Source organism: Mustelus asterias, chromosome 12, assembly GCF_964213995.1.
Source record: "Mustelus asterias chromosome 12, sMusAst1.hap1.1, whole genome shotgun sequence".
Lineage (NCBI taxonomy): Eukaryota > Metazoa > Chordata > Chondrichthyes > Carcharhiniformes > Triakidae > Mustelus > Mustelus asterias.
In genome coordinates this window covers 12,765,969-12,789,717 of record NC_135812.1, presented here as the reverse complement: position 1 = coordinate 12,789,717, position 23,749 = coordinate 12,765,969, and the positions used below count along the sequence as shown (strand labels likewise).

At 44.9% G+C, this 23,749-nt stretch overlaps 1 protein-coding gene across 1 annotated transcript in view; it reads left to right on the top strand.

Annotated features, from left to right (window-relative positions):
- The window catches only part of aspa (aspartoacylase), a 33,686-nt gene extending 14,314 nt beyond the window's left edge, over positions 1–19,372 (top strand). Inside the window, exons 2-6 of the mRNA XM_078224768.1 lie at positions 5,667–5,862; positions 8,749–8,842; positions 12,379–12,486; positions 17,245–17,354; positions 18,696–19,372. Of these exons, the coding sequence (XP_078080894.1) occupies positions 5,667–5,862; positions 8,749–8,842; positions 12,379–12,486; positions 17,245–17,354; positions 18,696–18,893 (706 nt within the window). The 3' untranslated portion in view covers positions 18,894–19,372. The remainder of the gene's footprint in view (positions 1–5,666; positions 5,863–8,748; positions 8,843–12,378; positions 12,487–17,244; positions 17,355–18,695) is intronic.
- The last annotated feature ends 4,377 nt before the right edge of the window (positions 19,373–23,749 follow it).

Below are 23,749 nucleotides of genomic sequence, written 5' to 3'. Positions count from 1 at the left end.
AGGAAGAAGATGCTGCCCTGGTCATGGCGAAAGAGAAGATATTTTTCAGATAAAGCTCGGCACAACATCGTGGGCCGAAGGGCCTGTTCTGTGCTGTACTGTTCTATGTTCTATGTTCTATTTAATCCACTTGTGCATACTTAAAATTGATAAGGCACCAGGGCCAGATGAGATGAATCCAAGGATACTAAAGGAAGTGAGAGTGGAAATTGTGGAGGCACTAGCCATAATTTTCCAATCTTCTGTCAACTCGAGGGTGGTGCCAGAGGACTGGGAGAGTGGGAAATGTTATACCCTTGTTCCAAAAGGGCGTAAAATCAGCCCAGCAACTATGTGCTGGTCAGTTTAACTTCCAAGGTGGGAAAACCTTTACTAAAACAATAATTCCGGACAAATTTAATAGCCAGATGGGCAAATGCAAAGGAGACCTTTTAAGAGATAACAGAGAGGGTTCATGAGGGCAAATGCTTTTGACGGTGTACATAGATTCCCAAAAGGTATTCGATATAGTGCCGCACCACGGACTTGAGCAAAGTTATAGCTCGTGAAAGAAGAGTAACCTGGATGTGAAATTGAATGAGTGACAGGAAGCAGCGAACAGTGGTCGATGGATTTGTTTCATGCTGGAGGAAGGTTTGTAGTGGAGTTCCCCTGGAGTCAGTGCTGGGACACTTGCTTTTCCTGGAATGTATGATGCACAGGGCACGATTGCAAAATTTTCAGATGAAACGTAACTTGGAAAAATTGTGAACTGTGAGGAGGGTAGTGTAGAACTTCAAAAGGACGTGGACAAGTTGGTGGAATGGGTGGACAAGTGGGAGATAAAGATCAATGTGGAAAAACGTAAAGTGATTCAGTTTGATAGGAAGAATGAGGAGAGACAATATAAAATAAAAGCTACAACTCTAAAGGAGGTACAGTAAGTAAGAAGTCTCACAACACCAGATTAAAGTCCAACAGGTTTATTTGGAATCACGAGCTTTCGGAGTGCTGCTCCTTCATCAATTGAGTGGAATCGCTCACCTAATGAAGGCATAGCACTCCGAAAGCTCGTGATTCCAAATAAACCTGTTGGAATCTAGCCTGGTGTTGTGAGACTTCTTACCATATCAATTAGGGGCAGGTTACTTCATTCCTCAAGCCTGCTCTGCCGTTCAGTAGATTATGGCAGATCTGGGTGCTACACTTTAGGAACGATGCAAAGGCATTGGAGAGAGTGCAGAAAATAATCATGATGATGGTTCCAGGAATGAGGAACTTGAATGGTCCTGGACAAAATGGCAGACGTGAAATTCCGCAGGATTCCCATCTCGCCACCTCCATTTGTAACCCACTTGGAGTCTTCTAGAAGCTTGACAAACATTGAGAAAGGACAGGTGACATCTGCAGTCCATTTTAAAAGTTCAACAGTGTCCATTTTAAAAGAAAGTATAGTTTTTTAAGATTTCTATGTCCTCATGTCTGCTTGGGCATGAAAGGTGGAACAGGCTGAGTGGATTACAGAGATTACAGAGACATGGTTACAAGAAGATTGAAACTGGGAGCTCAATATTCAGGGGTATGTGACTTTTTGTAAGGACAGGGAGGAAAGGATGGCGAGGTAGCTTTGCTGAAAGATTGAAGATGTTGGAACTATTTTATAGGGTGAAGAGAAGGTTGAGAGGAGATTTAATCGGGGTGTTCAAAATCATGAGGGGTTTAGACAGAGTGGACAGGGAACATATGAATTAGCCATGATGTTGAGATGCCGGCGCTGGACTGGGGTGGGCACAGCAAGAAGTCTCACAACACCAGGTTAAAGTCCAACAGGTTTATTTGGAATCGCGAGCTTTCGGAGCGCTGCTCCCTCATCAGGTGAGTGGAATCGCTCACCTGATGAAGGCATGAAAGGATCGAGATTGAGAGGGCGCTGAGTTTAAATAATTCATGGACTCGGTGCAGACAGGATAGGCCAAATGGCCGCCTCTGCACAATAAACAATTCTGTCATTCTGTGAAGATGGTGGTGAGCAATACGGTTTATTCTTAACTTCGCTCTGAAATGGCCTAATGAGCCACTCAGTTGAAGAGCAACTCAAGATGGGCAATGAATGCTGGCCCAGCCAGCGATGCCCATGTCCCAAGAATGAATTTTTTAAAATTTCGGAAACATTTCTGCAGGCAGCGTATGGTTGAGGTTTGGAACTCTCTTCCATAAATGGTAGTTGGTGCTCGATCAATTGTTAAATTTAAAACTGAAATAATTGTTAAACTTCGAACAGCCGTTTGGTGAAAATGGAGACCAATGGGTGAATTTTCCCGTCCCGCCCGCCACGGGAATCGGAGTGGGCGAGAGGCGGACCATGGAAAGGTCCGTTGACCTCGGGTGGGATTTTCCGGTTTCGGGGCGAGTGCGGCCAGAAAATCCCGCCCCAGAAGTCAACTTTAGCTCAGTTTAAATTAATTCACAAAGTGCAACATTCCAAGTGTTTAACTCCTCACCCCCTTGGGTCAATAAGCGTCTCGTTATTTATGCTCAAATAATCACCTGATTGTCCTTTCCCTCAATTTATCTAATTAACGGGATTGGTAGATTTTTCTTAACGAGAGGTATTCAGCGCTATAGAGCGAAGGTGGGTACATGTTGCTAGGTTGCAGATCAGCCATGATCTCATTGAATGCCAGATCACAGACAGTTTTCAGGTGTTACCTCCAAGTTGCCCTTTGTCAGCATGTTTGTACGTGTGTGTATATATTTTACCCTTGAAGTGAGTAAGTCAATTTAAAATAATCCAACAGCAAAGCATTTTGCACTTGAAAGAGAAAGGTTAGTTTATTTCTACACTCTTGTTCTGAAGGCTACTGAAGAAAAAAAAAGATATCTCACACACACTCATTACAGATGAAAGTAACAACAATACTGATATAAAATGGGATCAAGTTCACTCTCCACTGCTCAACGCAGGCCTGGCATTTTGAGGTTGAAATGTTGCTTGCTCTGAAGTGAAGCCTTTTAATTGATTTGATTTTGGATTTGATTTATTATTAACATACAGTGAAAAGTATTGTTTCTTGCGTGCTATACAGACAAAACATACCTTTCATAGGGAAGGAAAGGAGAAAATGCAGAATGTAGTGTTACAGTCATAGCTCGGGTGTAGAGAAAGATCAAGTTAATGCAAGGTAGGTCCATTCAAAAGCCTTGACAGCAGCAGGGAAGAAGCTGTTCTTGAGTCGGCTGGTACGTGACCACAGACTTTTGTACCTTTTTCCCGATGGAAGAAGGTGGAAGAGAGAATGTCCGGGGTGCGTGGGGTCCTTAATTATGCTGGCTGCTTTGCCGAGGCAGCGGGAAGTGTAGACAGAGTCAGTGGATAGGAGGCTGGTTTGCGTGATGGATTGGGCTACGTTCACGACCTTTTGTAGTTCCTTGCGGTCTTGGGCAGAGCAGGAGCCATACCAAGCTGTGATACAACCAGAAAGAATGCTTTCTATGGTGCATCTGTAAAAGTTGGTGAGAGTCGTAGCTGACATGCCAAATTTCCTTAGTCTTCTGAGAAAGTAGAGGCGTTGGTAGGCTTTCTTAACTGTAGTTAACTGCGGAATTGTCTTGACAGTTGCGATGGCTTTCATTGTCGAATTGCTTTCACAGGTAGCGTAGGAGATGGAACAGGGTACAGTGAAATGAGAAGTTCCTTGTTTTACTTTTACAGTATTGCAGGCTGCACTTGCAGCTGCCCAGTTACTTACGGCAGGTTACACTAGCTGGTTCTCGATATCTTTCCCTCTCTTCCTGAGTTGAAGCTCTTGCCCATTTTTCTGAAGGTGTTTCAAGACGTCTCTGACTTGTGGCAGTTTGCAGTGCCTTTTCTATATTCTAGGCAGGCAAGCAAAGACGCTGGTGTAGCAAAAATGCCACATCATGTTCCAGCGAAGGCAAGTCATAATCTAATTTAGGGTTTGGAATTCCAAATGCCTTTCAAGTCTGAGTTCATTGTTCCGCTGATCATTGAATGGTCCTGGACAAAATGGCAGACATGAAATTCCACAGGACAGCCATCTAGCCAAGTCCATTTGTAATCCACTTGGAGTCTTCCAGAAATTTGACAAACATTGCAGTTGAAAAAGGACAGGTGACATCTGCAGTCCATTTTAAAAGTCCAATTTAAAATGAAGTATAGTTTTTTAAAATTTCTATGGCTGCTTGGGCATGAAAGGTGGAAAAGGCTGAATGGGTATGACCTTATAGTGATTACAGAGACGTGGTTACAAGGAGATCAAAACTGGGAACTCAATATTCAGGAGTATGTGACTTTCCGTAAGGACAGAAGTGAAATTCCATAGGACAGCCATCTAGCCACGTCCATTTGCAATCCACTTGGAGTCTTCTAGAAGACAGGCAGGAAGGAAAGGATGGTGGGTTAGCTTTGTTAGTATGAGATTGAATAAGTATGATAGCAAGAAATGATGTTGGATTGGAAGATGTAGAATCCGTATGGGTGGAGGTTAGAAATAACAAGGAGAAGAGACACTGGTGGGAGTAGTCTATTTACCCCTGACAGTAGCTATACTGTAGGATGAAGAATAAATCAGAGTTAATAAAGAAATGTAAAAAAGGCAGTACTTTAATCATGGGTGACTTTACACTTCATGTGAGTTGGAAAAATCAAATTGGCAGAGGTAGCCATGAGGAAGAACTCATAGGCTGTATTCGAGACAGTTTCCTAGAACAGGATGTTGTGGATCCAACCAGGGATCAGGCTATTTTGGATCTCATAATGTGTAATGAGGCAGGTTTAATAAACAATCTCAGAGTAAAAGATCCCCTAGGAAACAGTGACCTAACATGGTAGAATTTAGCATTCAGTTTGAGAATGTTGGCCTTTATTTCAAAGGGAATGGAGTATAAAAATAGGGAAGTCTTGCTAAAACTATACAAAGCACAAGTTAGATCGCACCTGGAATATTGTGAACAGTTTTGGTCCCTGCATCTAAGGAAAGATATACTGCCATTGGAAGAAGCCCAGAGAAGGTTCACAAGGTTGATCCCGGGTTTGAAGGGACTTTCATATGAGGAGACACTGAGTAGGTTGAGCCTGTACATGTTGGAATTTAGGAGAATGAGAGGCACCCTTATTGAGACATATAGGGTTCTCAAAGGGCTTGACAGGGTAGATGCTGAGACATTCTTTCCCTTTGTGGGAGAGTCTAGAGCCAAAGGGCATCATCTCGGAGCAAGGGGTTGCCCATTTAGGACAGATGAGAAGGAATTTCTTCTGAGGCTTGTGAATCTATGGAATTCTTTGTCTCAGAGGGCTGTAGAGGCTGGGTTGTTAAGTATGTTCAAGGCTGAAAAAGACAGATTTTTAATGAGTAAGCGCATCAAGGGTGAAGGGGATAAGGTGGGTTAGTGGAGCTGAGGATTATCAGGTCAGTCATGATCTCATTGAATGGCAGAGCAATCTCGCTGAGCTGAATGGCCTACTTCTGCTCCTATGTCTTATGATCTGGGCTTGAGGGGCTGAATGACCTATTCCTATGTCCCATCTGCTTTGTAGCGTACCTTGTTTGCAAAGCAGATTATGATACAGGACCTACTTGCCCAGGCCCCAAATAGAACAGGATCTAGCTGGTTATTATTAGCTTATTAATTTTTCCTTTTTAAAAAAAAAACCTTACACCCAACAGCATGCCACCAAGTGACTCGCTGCCTTACGAAGTTAAAAGAGCTCAGGAGATAAACCGTTTGTTTGGACCAAAAGACAGCGAGAATGCCTATGATCTTGCTATCGATCTTCACAACACTACCTCCAACATGGGAAACTGTCTGATCATGAAAACATCCAAGGATGAATTCACCATCCAGATGATTCATTATATTAAGGTAGGTGCCATTCCATTTGCCTCCCCTATTACCTGCTAAACTTGCGTTTGTGATTTATGTACTAGGACCTCCACATCCCTCTGTGCTGCAGATTTCTGCAGTCTTTCTCCATTTCCATAATATTCAGCTCCTTTATTCTTCCTACCAAAGTGCATAACTTTGCATTTTTCTATATTATGTTCCATCTTTTTCTATATTATGTTCCATCTTTTTCTATATTATGTTCCATCTTGTGTACAGTTTTGGTCACCTAGTTACAGGAAGGATGTAAATAAGATTGAAAGAGTGCAAAGAAGGTTCACAAGGATGTTGCCGGGACTTGAGAAGCTGAGTTACAGAGAGAGATTGAATAGGTTGGGACTTTATTCCCTGGAGCGTAGAAGATTGAGGGGAGATTTGATAGAGGTGTATAAGATTTTGATGGGTATAGATAGAGTGAATGCAAGCAGGCTTTTTCCGCTGAGGCTAGGTGAGAAAAAAACCAGAGGGCATGGGTTAAGGGTGAAAGGAGAAAAGTTTAAAGGGAATATTAGGGGGGGCTTCTTCACGCAGAGAGTGGTGGGAGTGTGGAATGAGCTGCCGGATAAAGTGGTAAATGCGGGGTCACTTTTAACATTTAAGAAAAACTTGGACGGGTTCATGGATGAGAGGGGTGTGGAGGGATATGGTCCAAGTGCAGGTCAGTGGGACTAGGCATAAAATGGTTCGGCACAGACAAGAAGGGCCAAAAGGCCTGTTTCTGAGCTGTAATTTTCTATGGTTCTATGGTTCTATCTGCCAGGTAGTTTTGCCCACTCGCTCAACCTGAATATACCCCCCTGTCGCCTCCTTGTCATCCTCACCACTTGCCTTCCCACCTATGGGTGACACGGTGGCACAGTGGTTAGCACTGCCACCCAAGTTCAATTTCGGACTCGTGTCACTGTCTGTGTGGAGTTTGCACGTTCCTCTCGTGTCTGCGTGGGTTTCCTCCGGGTGCTCCAGTTTCCTCCCACAGTCCAAAGATGTGTGGGTTAGGTTGATTGGCCATGCTAAATAGACCCTAGTGTTAGGGGAATTAGCAGTGTAAATGTGTGGGGTTAGGGGAATAGGGCCTGGGTGGGATTGTGGTCGGTATAGACATGATGGGCCAAATGGTCTCCTTCTGTTCTGTCGGAATTCTATGATTCTATTTTTGTGTCATCCGCAAGCTTGGCATTGTACTTATGCTCCCTCATCCAAGTCATTAATATATATTGTAAATAATTGTGGACCCAGCACTGATCCCAGCGACACTCCACTAATTACAGGTTGCTATCCTGAAAATGCCCGTCGTATCTCTACTGTCTGTTTTCTATCAGTTAGCCAATCCTCTATCCAGTGGGATAGCCCTGATTGTCCTGTGTATACTTTCTTTAGGCCAATTAGAAATGCCTATTTCCACTTTATTTTTTAACAGAAGCCATTTACCTGAAATCAAATTCCCTTAGCGTTTTAGCCTATTATTTGTATGTGTTGTTAATTCTGTGTGTGTAATTTTGAAGTAACATAACTGTATAGTTAGGGTTATGGACTTAATGATCGCAGTCATTTCAGGATTAATAATAACAAGATAGGAAGGGAAATTGGGATAGAATGGTGCAGATTGGGGTAATTCCAGAGTACAGCGAAAATGCTCTGTCACCAATGGGGCTGGGACAAAGAGTGAGGCAGTGCACAATAGGCCAGAGTCAGAGCACAGGAGCCATCCAGGATAGGGTTTCGGGGTTGGAGGAGGTTGTAATGATAGGATGGGGTTAACCTATTGTTAGGATACCAGGTTAGAAACCCCAAGGTATATTAGGAAGCCAGACAAGACCCTGACAATTTGGTATTTTGACATTAATGTGAGGATATAGGCCGCGATTCTCCCTAAAAACTTAGCGCAGCAGACTGGGAGAATCCCGTGGCGGCCGATTCATGGGATTTGCGCGAGTGCTCTTCCAGCGTCGGATTTCCGGTGGCGTCTGCTCCACGTTGGAAATCGGCAGGGAGACACAGAAATGTTTTCAATGATCACTTCCCTACAATTTAAATGAGATTAGCGGGCCCAGGACTGAAATCTCCAGGCCCACTAGCCTCTCCCACCCAGCCAGAGTGTTTCACTCCAGCAGGGATTACACTAGCTCCCCACTTTTGGGGAACTAGCAACCCGATCCCACTGGAGTGAAGAGTGGGGGGGGCAATTGGGGGCCCCCAGGGGGTCGGGCGACGGAGGGGGTGTGGTGCCCCCTGGGCATTGGCACCCTGGCAGTGCCAGGCTGTGCCCCTGGCAATGCCCAAGGGACAAAGTGCCAATGCCCAGGGGGGACCTTGGCACTGCCCATCTGGCATCGGGCAGAGCCAAGGGGTGGGACCTATTGGGGGCAGGGCCTATTGGAGGCTGGGCCAGAACAATAGTCTTATTTCCCATGTTTTGCTGTTTATTCCTTCTGAGAATTCTGTCCCTGAACCTTCCAGCTTTCAACATCTTGTCCTCTAAGCTGCTGCTTCAAACCGACTCTGGAAAAGGTTTTGTCACCTACCTTAGTACCTCCTCCTTTGGCTAAAAGTAGACATCTGTGAAGCTCCTCGTTGCTACTGTAAATGCATTGTAAAATTGAAGTTGCTGTTATTACACAGCCACATTGGCAGGGCCTGGCAATGATTTCTTCTGTCCCACTGAGTTGGGGGACAGCACCTAACATTAGGAACCTTCACACAAAGAAAAAAAAACTTCTAAAATAGGAACAAAATACTTAATTAAACCAACAAAACTGTTTTCTTTTGAATATTGTATATTTTCTCCATAAAGAACTGGTGCACATTTAAAATACAAAGCGATTTATTGAAATGATATTGATAACTTCCGTCACCTTTCCGTTCCAGAATACTTTGACACATGACAATTGTCAAGTGCTGCTGCTTGAAAACCCTGCGGTCCAATACGGTGCAATACGAACTGTCGCAAAGCACTCTGTAGGTAAGCTTCAAACTTGGGAAGAATATCTCAGTCAGAAAGATAATAGGTGGGATTTTCCGGATGCACTCACCCCAAGGTCGGAAAGCCCCGCCTGAGGTCAAGTGGACCTTTGCATGGCCCGTGTCCCGCCCACTACGATTCCCGTGGTTGGGGGGGGGGAAACAGGAAAATTCCGCCCAATGATTACGGGTTGGGAAAGCAGTGTTTTACTTCAGGGCAGAACCTCAAACACTTTATTGGCCCTCAGTACAAACCCTTCCAAGTTGACAAAGACCAGTTGGGCCGAAAAGCTTGTTTATGCATTGCAAATACTATATAACTGCTGTTAGATGATTCTCTGGATGCTCAGGCTGTCCGCTAACAATATGCACTCAGACTATTGGCTTCCAGGAGCCCTGCTGAGTAGGCTCATTGCTTTCCTATATCATTTGGTACATTCAGAGGAAACATAAAGCAAAATCTCTGACTGGCTGTAATTGTCTAACACTGAAAGTTGCTCTGTACTGCTTACAACCATGTTGTCAAACAGGGAGACATAGGAGTTGCAGTTCCTCAAAAGTGGCTTCACAGCTAGACAGGGTGGTGAAGAAGGTGTTTGGTACACTCTCCTTAATCGGTCAGAGCATTGAGTGCACGAGTTGGGACGTTATGTTACAATTGTACAAGATGTTGTTAGGCCACATTTGAAGTTCTGTGCACAATTCTGGTCACCCTGCTATAGGAAGGATACTATTAATCTGGAAAGGGTGCAAAAAAGATTGACAAGGATGTTACTGACTGGAAGGTCTGAATTGTAAGGATAGGCTGGGACTTTTGTCCCTGGAGCGTAGGAGGATGAGAGGTGACCTTGAAGGGGTTTATAAAATTGTCAGGGGCGTATGTGCCCCCACCACACCCCCCCTCCACACACACCCCCACCGCCCCCCCTGCCCACACACACACCCACACACAGGCACGCACACACTATGATTTATTCTCTATTTATTCCAAGGTTTCATTCCAATTCCAGGTTGCAGGAGCCAGTGAAGGGTGATTGATTCATGGTTGGGGGAAGTCAGGCATCCAGCAGGAAACTTGCAGTAAAATCGTGCCGTGGCTGCATCTGTTTAAAGTCAAACTGTGTCTTCCGACAGAAACCAAACAACTTACGAGAATTTAAACATGAGATGACTGGGGCAGCTAATTAGTCAAATGCCCGCTTCTATATCTATACCACAAGAGGAAGGATTGGGGAACTGACTTAAAGCAGCTGATTTTCATAGGGCAAGTGATTTATTAGCGTGCACATCTGTGCTGAGGTGCGGGAAGAAAAACAACAACAGCAACATCTGTCTGAAAGGTGGTGTGCAGCTGATTCTGAGACTTCCCCAACAATTACAACAGACAGGAATACTCTTATTGGATGAGAAACATGATGGCGGCATTGGGTCAGATGAGTTAGGCTGCACTGAAAAGATCTGGTGTAATGACTGGTGCTTTCAATAATATGTAATTACTGTCAGCTAGTGTGTTCACCCAGGCTTCTCTGCATACACATGGTGAAAGTTGCTGAAGAAATTTGTTATGCGAGAGAGTTTCTGTGCTCTTTTCACCTATTCCTAGTGCGTCCATCAATACTGTGCAGCATCCAAAACTGATAATTTGTTCTCTCACCTCTGGTGAAGCAGAAATACAGTGGATTGAAAATGTTTCCGGTACAATACCATTGATTAAGGTGGCACAGTGGTTAGCACTGCTGCCTCACAGCACCAGGGACCCGGGTTCAATTCCCAGCTTGGGTCACTGTCCGTGCGGAGTCTGTACGTTCTCCCCGTGTCTGCGTGGGTTTCCTCCAGGTGGTCCTGTTTCCTCCCACAGTCTGGAAAGACGTGCTGGTTAGGTGCGTTGGCCATGCTAAATTTTCCCTCAGTGTACCCGAACAGGTGCCAGAGTGTGGCTATTAGGAGATTTTCACAGTAACTTCATTGCAGTGTTAATGTAAGCTGACTTGTGACACTAATAAATAAACTTAAACTCTGAATACGCTGTCAAATGGACTGTAGGACTTGGAGACTGATTATTCCCTCCATTCGCGCCAGACTAAATGTATTTTGTACAAATGTAGGCAACTCATTGCGCAGAGTTTTCCACCCAATGAGTCGCTAATATGTTACCCTAGAAAATTCAGTGGACCACGCAAAGAAAGGTCCATTGACCTCGGGCAGGAATTTCCAGCCTTGGGACGAGTGCAGCTGGAAAATCCCGCCCACTATGTTGATCTTTGCTGAAACTCTCCACTGTTAGATTTTAGGTGGAAATTATGGCTGATTTTTTTTGTTATTCATTCTTGGGACATGGCCATGGCTGGCTGGTCAGCATTTATTGCCCATCCCTAGTTGCTCTTAGAGGGCAGTTGAGAGTCAACCACATTGCTGTGGATCTGGAGTCACATGTAGGCCAGACCGGGTAAGGACGGCAGATTTCCTTCCCTAAAGGACATCAGTGAACCGGATGGATTTTTCCAACAATGGTTTCATAGTCATCAGTAGATTTTTAATTCCAGCTATTTTTTATTGAATTCAAATTCCACCATCTGCCATGGTGGATTCTGCACGTTTTTAACACTTTGACCTTTTCTCAGGAGTAATTATGATCCCCAAATTAATTACCACCACTTTGGCAGCAGTTTTACAGTTTGTCAAGTAACAGAGTGACAAACGCAATGTGTGTCCTGTGTAATTCACCATTTTTCGTAACATTTCAGGTGCCAAAAAAGAGAGTGCAACTTAAAAAAAAAACAGAAGGAATCCACAAGAACAAGGAAAAGCTTGCATTTAGAGGCATACAAGATGATCAGAGGATTAGATAGAGTGGACAGTGAGAGCCTTTTTCCTCGGATGGTGATGGCTAGCACGAGGGGACATAGCTTTAAATTGAGGGGTGATAGATATAGGATAGAGGTAGGTTCTTTACTCAGAAAGTAGTAAGGGCGTGGAATGCCCTGCCTGCAGCAGTAGTGGACTCGCCAACATTAAGGGCATTTAAATGGTCATTGGATAAACCTATGGATGATATTGGAATAGTGTAGGTTAGATGGGCTTTAGATTGGTTTCACAGGTCGGTGCAACATCGAGGGCTGAAGGGCCTGTACTGCGCTGTTATGTTCTATGTTCTATTATATAGCACCAGTCATAACCTCAGGGGAAGGTGATGGCCCCGTGGTATTATTGCTAGACTATTAATCCAGAAACTCAACTAATGTTCTGGGGACCCAGATTCAAATCCCGCCACGGCAGATAGTGGAATTTGAATTCAATTTTAAAAAGTCTGAAATTAAGAATCTACTGATGACCATGAAACCATTGTCGATTGTTGTAAAAACCCAGCTGGTTCACTAATATCTTTTAGGGAAGGAAATCTGCCGTCCTTACTTGGTCTGGCCGACATGTGACTCCAGACCCACGGCAATGTTGTTGACTCTCTTCCTGTCTTTGATAATGTTACATATCTGGCATCTAATCACCTTCGTTTAATCTATTGTTTTGTTACTCCCACAGGTCTTGAAATTGGTCCTCAACCCCAAGGGGTGGCAAGGGCGAATATTTTAGAAAGCATGCGGAAGCTCGTTAACAGTGCCCTGGATTTTGCACATTTCTATAATGAAGGTGGGACTTGCTGAGCATGTGTGTAACTTGAGCACCCGTCACACTTTTGTTGTTCATTTGTTGCCCTCTTTTAAAATCTAATTACGCAGGAAGCACATATCTCTCATTCTTTGCTCCGTGATCATATATGGGCGGCACAGTGGTTAGCACTGCTGCCTCACAGCACCAGGGACCCGGGTTCAATTCCGGCCTCGGGGTGACTGTCTGTGCGGAGTCTGCACGGTCTCCCCGTGTCTGCTTGGGTTTCCTCCAGGTGCTCCGGTTTCCTCCCACAGTCCAAAGATGTGCGGGTTAGGTTGATTGGCCATGCTAAATTGCCCCTTAATGTCAGGGGGATTAGAACATAAGAACTAGGAGCAGGAATAGGGCATCTGGCCCCTCGAGCCTGCTCCGCCATTTAATAAGATCATAGCTGATCTTTTCATGGACTCGGCTCCACTTACCTGCCCACTCACCATAACTCTTAATTCCTTTACTGTTCAAAAATCTATCTATCTTTGCCTTAAAAACATTCAATGAGGTAGCCTCAACTGCTTCACTGGGCAGGGAATTCCACAGATTCACAACCCTTTGTGTGAAGAAGTTCCTCCTCAACTCAGTCCTAAATCTATTTTGAGGTCTTGCCCCCACTTCTAGTTTCAACCACCAGTGGAAACAACTTCCCTACTTCTACCTTATCTATTCCTTCATAATCTTATATGTTTCTGTAAGATCTCCCCTCATTCTTCTGAATTCCAATGAGTATAGCCCCATTCTACTCAGTCTCTCCTCATAAGCCAACCCTCTCAATTCCGGAATCAACCTAGTGAATCTCCTCTGTACCCCCTCCAGTGTCAGTATATCCTTTCTCAAGTAAGGAGACCAAAACTGTACACAGTACTCCAGGTGTGGCCTCACCAGCACCTAAAACAGCTGCAACATAACCTCGCTGTTTTTAAACTCCATCCCTCTAGCAATGAAGGACAAAATTCCATTTGCCTTCTTAATTACCTGCTGCACTTGCAAACCAACCAAATTAGCGGGGTAAGTGCGTGGAGTTATGGGGATAGAGGCTGGGTGGGATTGTGGTCAGTGCAGGCTCCTTGGACCAAATGGCCTCCTTCTGCACTGTCAGGATTCTCTGTGTTCTGTGTATATTTTCATAGTTACTTAAGCCTGGAACAGCAAGCTGGCTTTGACAAAAGTTGGCTCTTTGCCCTCTCCAGAAGCAGCACTGTCTTTGTCCTTCAAAAGAGATGCAGCCCGATCATTATTGTGCTGCAAATATTTGTTTGAAAAGAACACAAGGACACCAAGGTTCATGGGATTGGGAGTAATATATTTGTATGGATGGAGGACTGGTTAAAGGACACAGAATCGTTTTCAGGTTTGGCAGATTGTTATTAGTGCGGTTCTCCAAAGATCAGTGCTTGGGCCTCCACTTTTTACAATCTATATCAATGTCTTAGATGAAGGGGGTGAGTTTTTAAAGTTTCGTTATTAGAGTCACAAATGAGCTTACATTAACACTACAATGGAGTTACTGTGAAAATCCCCTAGTCGCCACACTCCGGCACCTGTTCACGTACACTGAAGGAGAATTTATCATGGCCAATGCACCCTAACCAGCACATCTTTCAGACTGTGGGAGGAAACTGGAGCACCCGGAGGAAACCCACGCAGACACGGGGAGAACGTGCGACTCTGCACAGGCAGTGACCCAAGCCGGGAATCGAACCCAGCTCCTTGGTGCTGTGAGGCAGCAGTGCTAACCACTGTCCCACCGTGCCGCCCGATCACTATGTCCAAGTTTACCGATGAAAAAAAGCTGGGTAGAAACATAAGCTGCGAGGAGGATGCCAAGAGCCTGTGAAGGGATATAAATCACCAAAGTGAAGATAGGAGATGGAGTATAATGTGGGAAAATGTGAGGTTAAACACTTCCATTGGAAAAATTGAAAAACAGAATATTTCTGTTTTAAGATTTTTTTTAAATAGTGAAAAACTATTAAATGATGGTGTTCAGGGGAATCTGGGTGTCCTTGTACACACAAAATTAACATACAGGTATAGCAAGCAGGCAAATATTTGTTGAGCTTGATTGTAAGAGGGCTAAAGTACAAGAGTAAGGAAGTCTTGCTGTATTTGTACAAGGCTGTGTACACTATCGGGCCGGAATTCTCCCGCCACTGAAAGTTTAGCGGGCGGGTTGCGGAGAATGTGAAATGCCATTGACGGTCGGGTGGGAATTTCCTGCTTTTAGACCAGCGCAGCCGGAGAATTCTGCCCTTGCTCTCCAAATCAAAGGTAGTATACACTTCCTTTAGAGGGGGCTGCAATGAAGATGCTTTTGAATGATTCTGAGAGAGGTTCTATGAGGGGAGATTAAGTAGAATGGGTCTATACTCTATTGAGTGGAAGAATGAAGTAAAGTTCATTCACTAGTCACAGTAAGGCTTACATTAACACTGCAATGAAGTTACTGTTAAATTCCCCTAGTCACCACACTCCAGCACCCGTTCGGGTCACTGCTCCTAACCAGCACGTCTTTCAGACTGTGGGAGGAAACCAGAGCACCCAGAGGAAACCCACGCAGACATGGGGGAGAACGTGCAGACTCCACACAGACTGTGGCCCAAGCTGAGAATTGAACCCGGGTCCCTGGCACTGTGAGGCAGCAGTGCTGACCCACCGTGCCGCCCCTCATTGGAATGTATAGAATTCTGATGGGGTTGACAGTGTAGACACTTGAGAGGCTGTTTCTCTTGGCTAGAGAGTATAGAACTAATCACAGGGTATGGGGTCAGCCATTTAGGACTGGGATGGGGGAAATGTCTTCATTCGGAGGTAATGAAGTGCTTTGGGATGTCCTGAGGACGTAAAAGGGCACAGTACAAGTACTTCCTCCATTAAGCAGTCAGTTTACACGTAGGTCCTGGCTACAGGTTCACTCTGCATTCTCGCAGAGGAAATAAAATGTGTGAAGAAAGATAAATTAAAAGGAAGATTACAGGATAAAAGACTGTGTGTGAAATCTTACCAAAAAATGGCAGTGTTGTTTCAGGCGAAAAAGAGAAACACGCTAGTTTTCTCTCCAGATCTTACGACACGCTGCCGGAAAAAAAATCAAGGGGGCGTCATACAGGGGGCGGGACTCGACACACCAGCAAAACCCGGCTGTACTAAGATCAGGGTGCTCCAATCAGAACAGCAATAAACCCCGCCCCCCCCCCCCCCCCACCCACTCCCAGCCCGCCATGGAGGTCTTGGTGGCTCCCCACTGCCTGACCACGTCTCTCTCCCCCAAGGGCTATATTCACCTTTACGCCCGTGGAGGGGTTTCCCCATGACAGGTTCACATCTGGATGAGCGTGTTGTTGTAAATGGTCAGAGCGGTTTGAAAATATGGCAGAGGGTCAACATCTGGTGAAGGGGTTGCGTTAATAATGTTAAGATGTATGGAAATGTATGTAAATCAGGTTCACCCCTGTTATGGGCGTGAGCCTGATGACATCACCGGTGAGGGGCGGAGATAATGCACCACTGTAATCTTGCCAGTGAAATCTATGACTTCTGGATCTCGAGCCCGACCAGCGTTCCCACGGACTATGGGAGTGGGCTCAAGATCGCTCCCTATATGCCTTTCTCTGAAAAATGCAGCCCTTTAAACTTCCTGGAAAATAAAACATTTGACACAGTCAGAGTGACCCAGGGTATTTAAAGTTCAAAGTTTTTCAAAGTTTATTTATCAGTGTCACAAGTAGGCTTACATTAACACGGCAATGAAGTTACTGTGAAGATCCCCTAGTCGCCACACTCCGGCGCCTGTTTGGGTACACTGAGGGAGAATTTAGCATGGCCAATGCACCTAACCAGCACGTCTTTCGGACTGTGGGAGGAAACCGGAGCACCCGGAGGAAACCCACGCAGACATGGGCAGAACGTGCAGATGTCACACAGACAGTGACCCAAGCCGGGAATCGAACCCGGGTCAATCCTGTGGGAAGAAACTGGGGCACCAAGCAGAAACCCATGCAAGCTTTAAGTTTATTAAGTTTAAAGTTTATTTATTAGTGTCACAAATAGGCTTACATTAACATTGCAATGAAGTTACTGTGAAAATCCCCTAGTCGCCACACTCTGGTGCCTGTTCGGGTACACTGAGAATTGAGCACCTAACCAGCACGTCTTTCAGACTGTGGGAGGAAGCCGGAGCACCCGGAGGAAACCCACGCAGACACGGGGAGAATGTGCAAACTCCACACAGACAGTGACCCAAGCCAGGAATCGAACCTGGGTCCCTGGCGCTGTGAGGCAGCAGTGCTAACCGCTGTGTATATATTTTTTAACTCATTTGGCATTAGCCTGGAACAACAAGGAATTGAATTTACATTCCATGGTGGCGCAATATAGACGATAGTGAACCTGAACCTGTTGTGGTATCCTGTCCTGCACCACATCTTTTTCCCACTGACGTCAATGGACATGAAAATTGGACAAAGTGTAAAATTTACAATCGCCCATTTTGCATAACCTCCAGATGAAGCTGACCTCACATCACCCCATAGTAAATTTGACGATCCAAGTCTCTATTCGCTATTTGATTCTATTTCCAACCAGACATTTGTCTAGTTTCATTTTAATGGAAGTTTCATTGGCGACTGCAATTGAGAACACTGACTGACCTTGGTCATCCTAACAGAACCACAGACATCACTATTGGAGCACTTAATGACTTGGGAGATTCAGGAGCTCACTCAGATATTTATTTACATCTAGGCAAGGAATTTCCTCCATGTACCCTCGATGTTTACAGAGCCTTTGAGAAAGTTGACTACCCCAGGGATTCAGAAGGACAGATTATTGCTGTCATTCATCCTCAGCTGCAGGTAAGTGCTGACTTTTAGATATAGCAAGTGTTGTTTGTCTGCATACCTTTTCGTCCTGCTTCTCACCTTCCTCGCGTGAAGGCTGGTGTTTGATTCTATGGCTTTCCTGTTACCCCACTGATTCTTTGCTTAAATGACCATTGTTCATTTGCGGAGCTCAGAGTCGATGTTAGCAAGTTATTTTTATTCTTGGGGCTATCTCTATAGGACAAAATCCTGTCCTTACTCAACATTCTACACAGCAGGCACATCCAATGGAAGTTGCCCACAAAGTAATACAGAGCAGGAACCATACCCGGGTATTTCTCACACCATGTTAGTTAGCCCCATTGACATTGTGGCTGCGATTAACGAACTCAGCACAGAGCAGAGACCGAAAGAGGTGCTTCCTAATCCCTGTGATTCAGCTATTTGCTGCATCAATTCTCTCCGCTATAAGGGGAGTTAGACTGTTGTGAGGTGGGGTGCTTGGAGGGGGAGGCCTACAAAAAACCGCTGTTCGTTTGGCAATCATTCGAGAAGTGCAGAAATGTCTTTCTGGTGGAGAAGGATCGCTGTTCCGTAATCAAGACTGAAGGACATTACTGGGAAAAGCAAACGGACCTAAACTCCGCAACTAAATTTGCTATGCCTGACCCGGGAGCATATACTGCTGATTCGACAGACACAAAATTCGCAAATCAGATCTAAAACAGAAAATGCTGGAAAATCTCAGCAGGGCGGCACGGTGGCACAGTGGTTAGCACTGCTGCCTCACAGCGCCAGGGACCCGGGTTCGATTCCCGGCTTGGGTCACTGTCTGTGCAGAGTCTGCACGTTCTCCCCTGTGTCAGCGTGGGTTTCCTCCGGGTGCTCCGGTTTCCTCCCACGGTCCAAAGATGTGCGGGTTAGGTGGGTTGGCCATGCTAAAATTGCCCCTTAGTGTCTGGGGGACTAGCTAGGGTAAATGCATGGGGTTATGGGGATAGGGCCGTTGTGGGATTGTGGTCGGTGCAGACTCGATGGGCCGAATGGCGTCATTCTGCACTGTAGGATTTTATGATCTATGATTGAGGTCTGACAGCATCCGTAGAGAGAAAATAGAGCCAATGTTTCGAGTCAGGATTACCCTTTGTAAGAGCTTGACAAAGGGTCATTCGGATGCGAAACATTGGTTCTATTCTCTCTCCACAGAAGCTGTCAGACCTGCTGAGTTTCTCCGGCATTTCCTGTTTGTGTTTCAGATTCCAGCACCCGCAACATTTTCCCACAAATCAGATTGTCAGGCAAGGTGTAATCAAGAATCTCCCAAATCTCTCGGAAGTCACTCTTGAAGTATCCCATTGCCCTTTTGTCTTGCAGGATAATGACTGGAAACAATTGGAGCCAGGCGACCCCTCATTCCTAACCTTGGATGGGAAAACCATCCCTTACAATGGAAGCAGTGCCGCGTATCCAGTGTTTGTGAACGAAGCGGCCTATTATGAGAAAGAGTCAGCCTTTTTGTTAACTCAGAAAGAAACTCTCAAGGCAAACAGTATGAAGGTTTCCAAAACTTAAGCGTAAAGGATTTTCCCAGGATATCTTAACTGCCGTTTATCAGACCAAAGACTAATTCCACCAACACTATGCATTACGAGAGAATAAGTGTTGCTGCGTTTTAATGATTTTTCTCTTTTTTTAAAAAAAAAGAAAGTTAAATGTTTACTCGTGAAGCCAGTCTATTTTGAACAGGCGCTGTCCCATTCGAAGCGCCGTCTGCTGACGGGAGGCACAGATTGCCGGGCAAGACATGTCTTTCTTTCCCCAGACCCTGTGAAAAGGGAGCTCCCAGCTGCAGTAAGAAGTTCGATCTGTCCGCTCAGCTGAGACTGTGAAAAGGAGCGTGATCTTTCCGCAGTTTCTCCTGCCTGTCCTGGGCACAGACAAAAAAAAAACACAAGGTAATCGACGTGAGAATGAGGTGCTGGCTGAAATGTCGCACCCAGTCAAAATATTATTTTGGATCAAATTGGAATTAAATTTCCCAGAGCACTGTGAAAATGTGAAGTGCGGATTAATTTACAATGAATAACCACAAAGTGACCTTAAACTTAAGTTTACAACAGTCGAGGGTTGACCTGATTTCCAATGCAGCAATGTGACGAGTTAAGCAGTTACGTATATGCAAGATACTTTTTTTTTTAAAAAGTAACACCACTTTAATTAATGGTTAGAAATCTTTGATATTACAGTTCGGTCATTTTGCTGGGATTCATCGAGAGGTTGATGCCTTCAAAGTCTAAAACAAGCGTAGTGGCGCACTAACGAATGCACGACTTCATGATGCTATTCAGACATTGTCCCGTGTGATATTAAGTGGTAAAACTAATGGTAAGCCTCAGGGATATGTTCTGGTTCCATTCCTTTTCATTTGGTGCGCACAGAGCTGATAGCTAGTCACCGGGTGAAATTTATATCACCTTCAAATCTTGGACAAGTAACGAAAGGATAAAGCTTTTTAATCACCCATTCTGTGCACCAGCCTTCCGAAAGAAGAGGTGGAAATGAATATCAATGTTTCGCTGCCCCACGGACACCTCAGGTAAAGCAACGTAAAAACACAGCAGGAGGAGGCCATTCAGCCCTTCGAGCCTGCTCCGCCATCCATCACAATCATGACTGAGCGTCCAACTGAATAGCCTAATCCTGCTTTCTCCCCATAACCTTTGATCCCATTCGCCCCAAGTGCTATATCCAGCCGCCTCTTGAATACATTCAATGTTTTGGCATCAACTCTTTTTGGGTGAAAAATGTCTCCTCATCTCCGTCCTAAACGGTCCACCTTGAATCTTCAGACTGTGACCCCCTGGCTCTGGACTCCCCCACCATCGGGAACATCCTCCCTACATCCATCCTGTTTAGTCCTGTTAGAATTTTCTCTATGAGATCCCCCCCCCCCCATTCATCTGAACTCCAGCGAAAACAATCCTAACCTAGTCAATCTCTCCTCGTATATCAGTCCCGCCATCCCCGGAATCAGTCTGGTAAACCTTCGCTGCGCTCCCTCAAGAGCAAGAACGTCCTTCCTCGGAAAAGGAGACCAAAACTGCACGCAATACTCTAGATGTGGCCTGACCAGGACAAGCAAGGAGCTCTTTATTGACTCTCACTATGTAGAGCAGGACGTTTGTGATCAGCATCGAATATGGGAATCTTGCGTGCAGTGTAACTCAGCTTAAACTGGCAGCAGATTATTACTGAACACAGAAAAACCTATTGAGAGGATGCACAAGGCCAAACTGAAAATGGAAATGCTATTTCTAGTTCTCTTCCAGACCTCCATGGAGGTGGGAACAGCATCTAGTAACCAGAAAACAAATGGTTAAATACTTTCAAATATCTGAGAGAGTGCAAAGGCCAAAGATCTTTGTAAAACATAAAGGACTTACTTGCCCTAAAGATAGCAAAAGGAAATTGATAGCGCATGCATTTGATCTTTGGGAGAGTTGGGCTATACCTCTCTCACATGCCACATTATACTGCGTGTATCCACAAAAAACTCTTTGGAGATTGGTTCATCCCTTGTTCTACAAGATGCATTTGAATTCACCGCTGTGAATCTTGCCCTTGAGGGAGCATGAATTGGCAGCAACCATTCGGCTCAATAATGTTTTTGAGGTGAGAATTTGGGACGGCATGGTGGCACAGTGGTTAGCACTGCTGCCTCATAACGCCAGAGACCCGGGTTCAATTCTGGCCTCGAGTCACTGTGTGGAGTCTGCACGTTCTCCCCGTGACTGCGTGGGTTTCTTCCGGGTGCTCCGGTTTCCTCCCATAGTCCAATGGGTTAGGTTGATTGGCCATGCTACATTGACCGTGGTGTCAGGGGGACTAGCAGGGTAAATTCGTGGGCTTACAGGGGTAGGGCCCAGGTGGGATTGTTGTCGGTGCAGGCTCGATGGACGGAATGGCCTCCTTCTGCACTTTAGGGATTCAATGATTCTACAATTGCACTTGAAATGTGATCAATCTCTTTTTAAACTTAACTTAAGGAATTGCAAATAACCGTGTCATAATCAGCAAGCAACTGGATTACCTACATTCCACCCACTGAGTGCAGTGAAATTGATGGTTTAAATAATATTTGCAAAACAATTCTTTACTCCTTATTAGATTCCCACCGCTACACCTTCTAGTTTGATGAGGAGGCAGAAACAGGCTGAAGCTGTGAACAAGCAAGGTCTGGTGTCCATGCTCAGCCTTGTTTGAAGGTTGGTTTGGCCTTTCATCCTTTGGGATACGGTGTCACTGTAATGAGCTGCATTTAGCTAAGCTGAAAGCTATTAGGATTTGGGCACTGGGTTGGAAATGAGTGTTGAAGGTCAAAGCAATACTCAAGTTCAAAATGTAGCCAGAGAAAGGGGTTCCTAATTACTGCAGCCGTTCGACAACTTATTCCCCAACTCCCAAATTCAAATTGCAATCGTGAAATTTATCCTAAATATTTTCCCTTGTGCGACTGAAATACAATTTTTTTTAAAGTTACCTTTTGAAGGCATGACATGTTTTCTTTCCAACTTGTGGCTGGAATTTTACCGACACGCCCGCCCCGATTCTGGGGATGGGCAAAGCTCTGAGAACAGCATTTTCCATTGGCCTTGGGTGGGATCGTACGACCCTCAGGCAAATGTGCTGGTAAAATCCCACCCTGTATCTATAAAACCAGGTATTTACTTCAAAACTAATAGATTGAACAAATTCTTCAAAAGTAATAATGTCAGAAAATCCCAGAGTAAATGGATATTTTCCTTATGAATAGCTAAAGTTTTTGTTTCAACTAGTCTCACACCAAAGATTAACATTGAACACTTTATTAACTGAGAGGTCTCGCGTGACTTTGGGCGGTATCTTTTAACGGACTCATAATCCCAGTGAGAACGTGTTTCTAAATATGGCACCAATTTGACTCTTTCAGGCTCCACAAATGTCTATGAATCTAATATATTTACATTTTGAATGTACCCTTTAATTATGTGTTTTTAGAAGATCAACAGTTGTTATTGGAGTACCCATGACTAACTATGCAAATCCTAGCCAATCAGGGAACCTTCCTAGGTAAACATAGCAGCCATTTTAAAAAATGGTTTGCCAGTCTCATGCAGGACATCAACTAGCACCTCATGGATTGTGTAGACTGGAACTTTGTCTTTTGTTTAATAGTTTTACTTCGAACGTTTTTGGAGTTAATTTTAACGATACTGAAATATATTTAGATAAAACTTTTAAAAATGAAGTGTGAATAAAAAAAACATTAATAATGTTATTTATCTTGCTTTCTGTTTTATTTTAGCCCATGAAATATTTTAGTTTAAATGTATTGAGCGCCAATGACATTATCAGAACTGGTTAAAGCATCTCCTGAGTCGAGCATTGCAAAATAATTGATTTAAATCACTGAATTCGGGTTCATCAGAAATTCAAGTGTGAATTCAACTGTTTCCACATGGGGTAGCATGGTAGCACAGCAGGTAGCACTGCTGCCTCACAGCGCCAGGGACCCGGGTTCAATTCCGGCCTTGGGTGACTGTATGGAGTTTGCACCTTCTCCCCGTGTCTGTGTGGGTTTCCCCCTTGGTGCTCCAGTTTCCTCCCACTCTCCAAAGATGCGCGAGTTAGGTTGATTGGTTATGCTAAATTGCCCCTTAAGGTCAGGGTGGGGCTAGCAGGGTAAATACATGGGGTTAAGGGGATAGGGTGGGATTGTTGTCAGTGCATACTCAATGGGCCGAATGGCCTCTTTCTGCTTTTTCGGGGATTCTATGCTTCTAAGTTCTATCACAGCCGTGGAGTGCATGTGCCTTCTGTTCCTGCTGCTGATGTGAAGAACAATGAAAAGCACAGGAATAGGCCCTTCGGCCCTCCAAGGCTACGCCGATCATGATGCCTGCCTAAACTAAAACTGAAATATGATGACACCTGCCAATCTTATTCCAACACACACACGTCACCAAACAAACCGTGCCAAGCGTGTAATGTCACGCAAAGGAAAGTTAGCAAGTGGAAAACATGTTGCATGGACAGCCCATTGAAATTGGTATTACTAAAGTCCTCAAAGGTTGGCAGTTGTGTGTTTCCCAGCTAGGAGATGGTGTGGTACCGTGAGAAGACCTAGCCCCAGAGAAAATGGGCTGGACTTTCAGTTTCCGCCACTACAGCAAGGGGAGGCGAGTGGGAGCTAAAATCAGCCCTACTGACCAGAACGCTGGTTCCGCACCTTCATCCCAAATCCACGTTTACGGGGCGGGATCGGGGCTGCAGTAAGGATGGCAGTTCAGGCTCACTAAGAGCCATTAGGGCAATTCGAAGAGGCTGAATGGCTGTCTCTCGGTGACAGGGTAGGGAGCCAGCACTAGAGACAGACCTAGACACCCTCT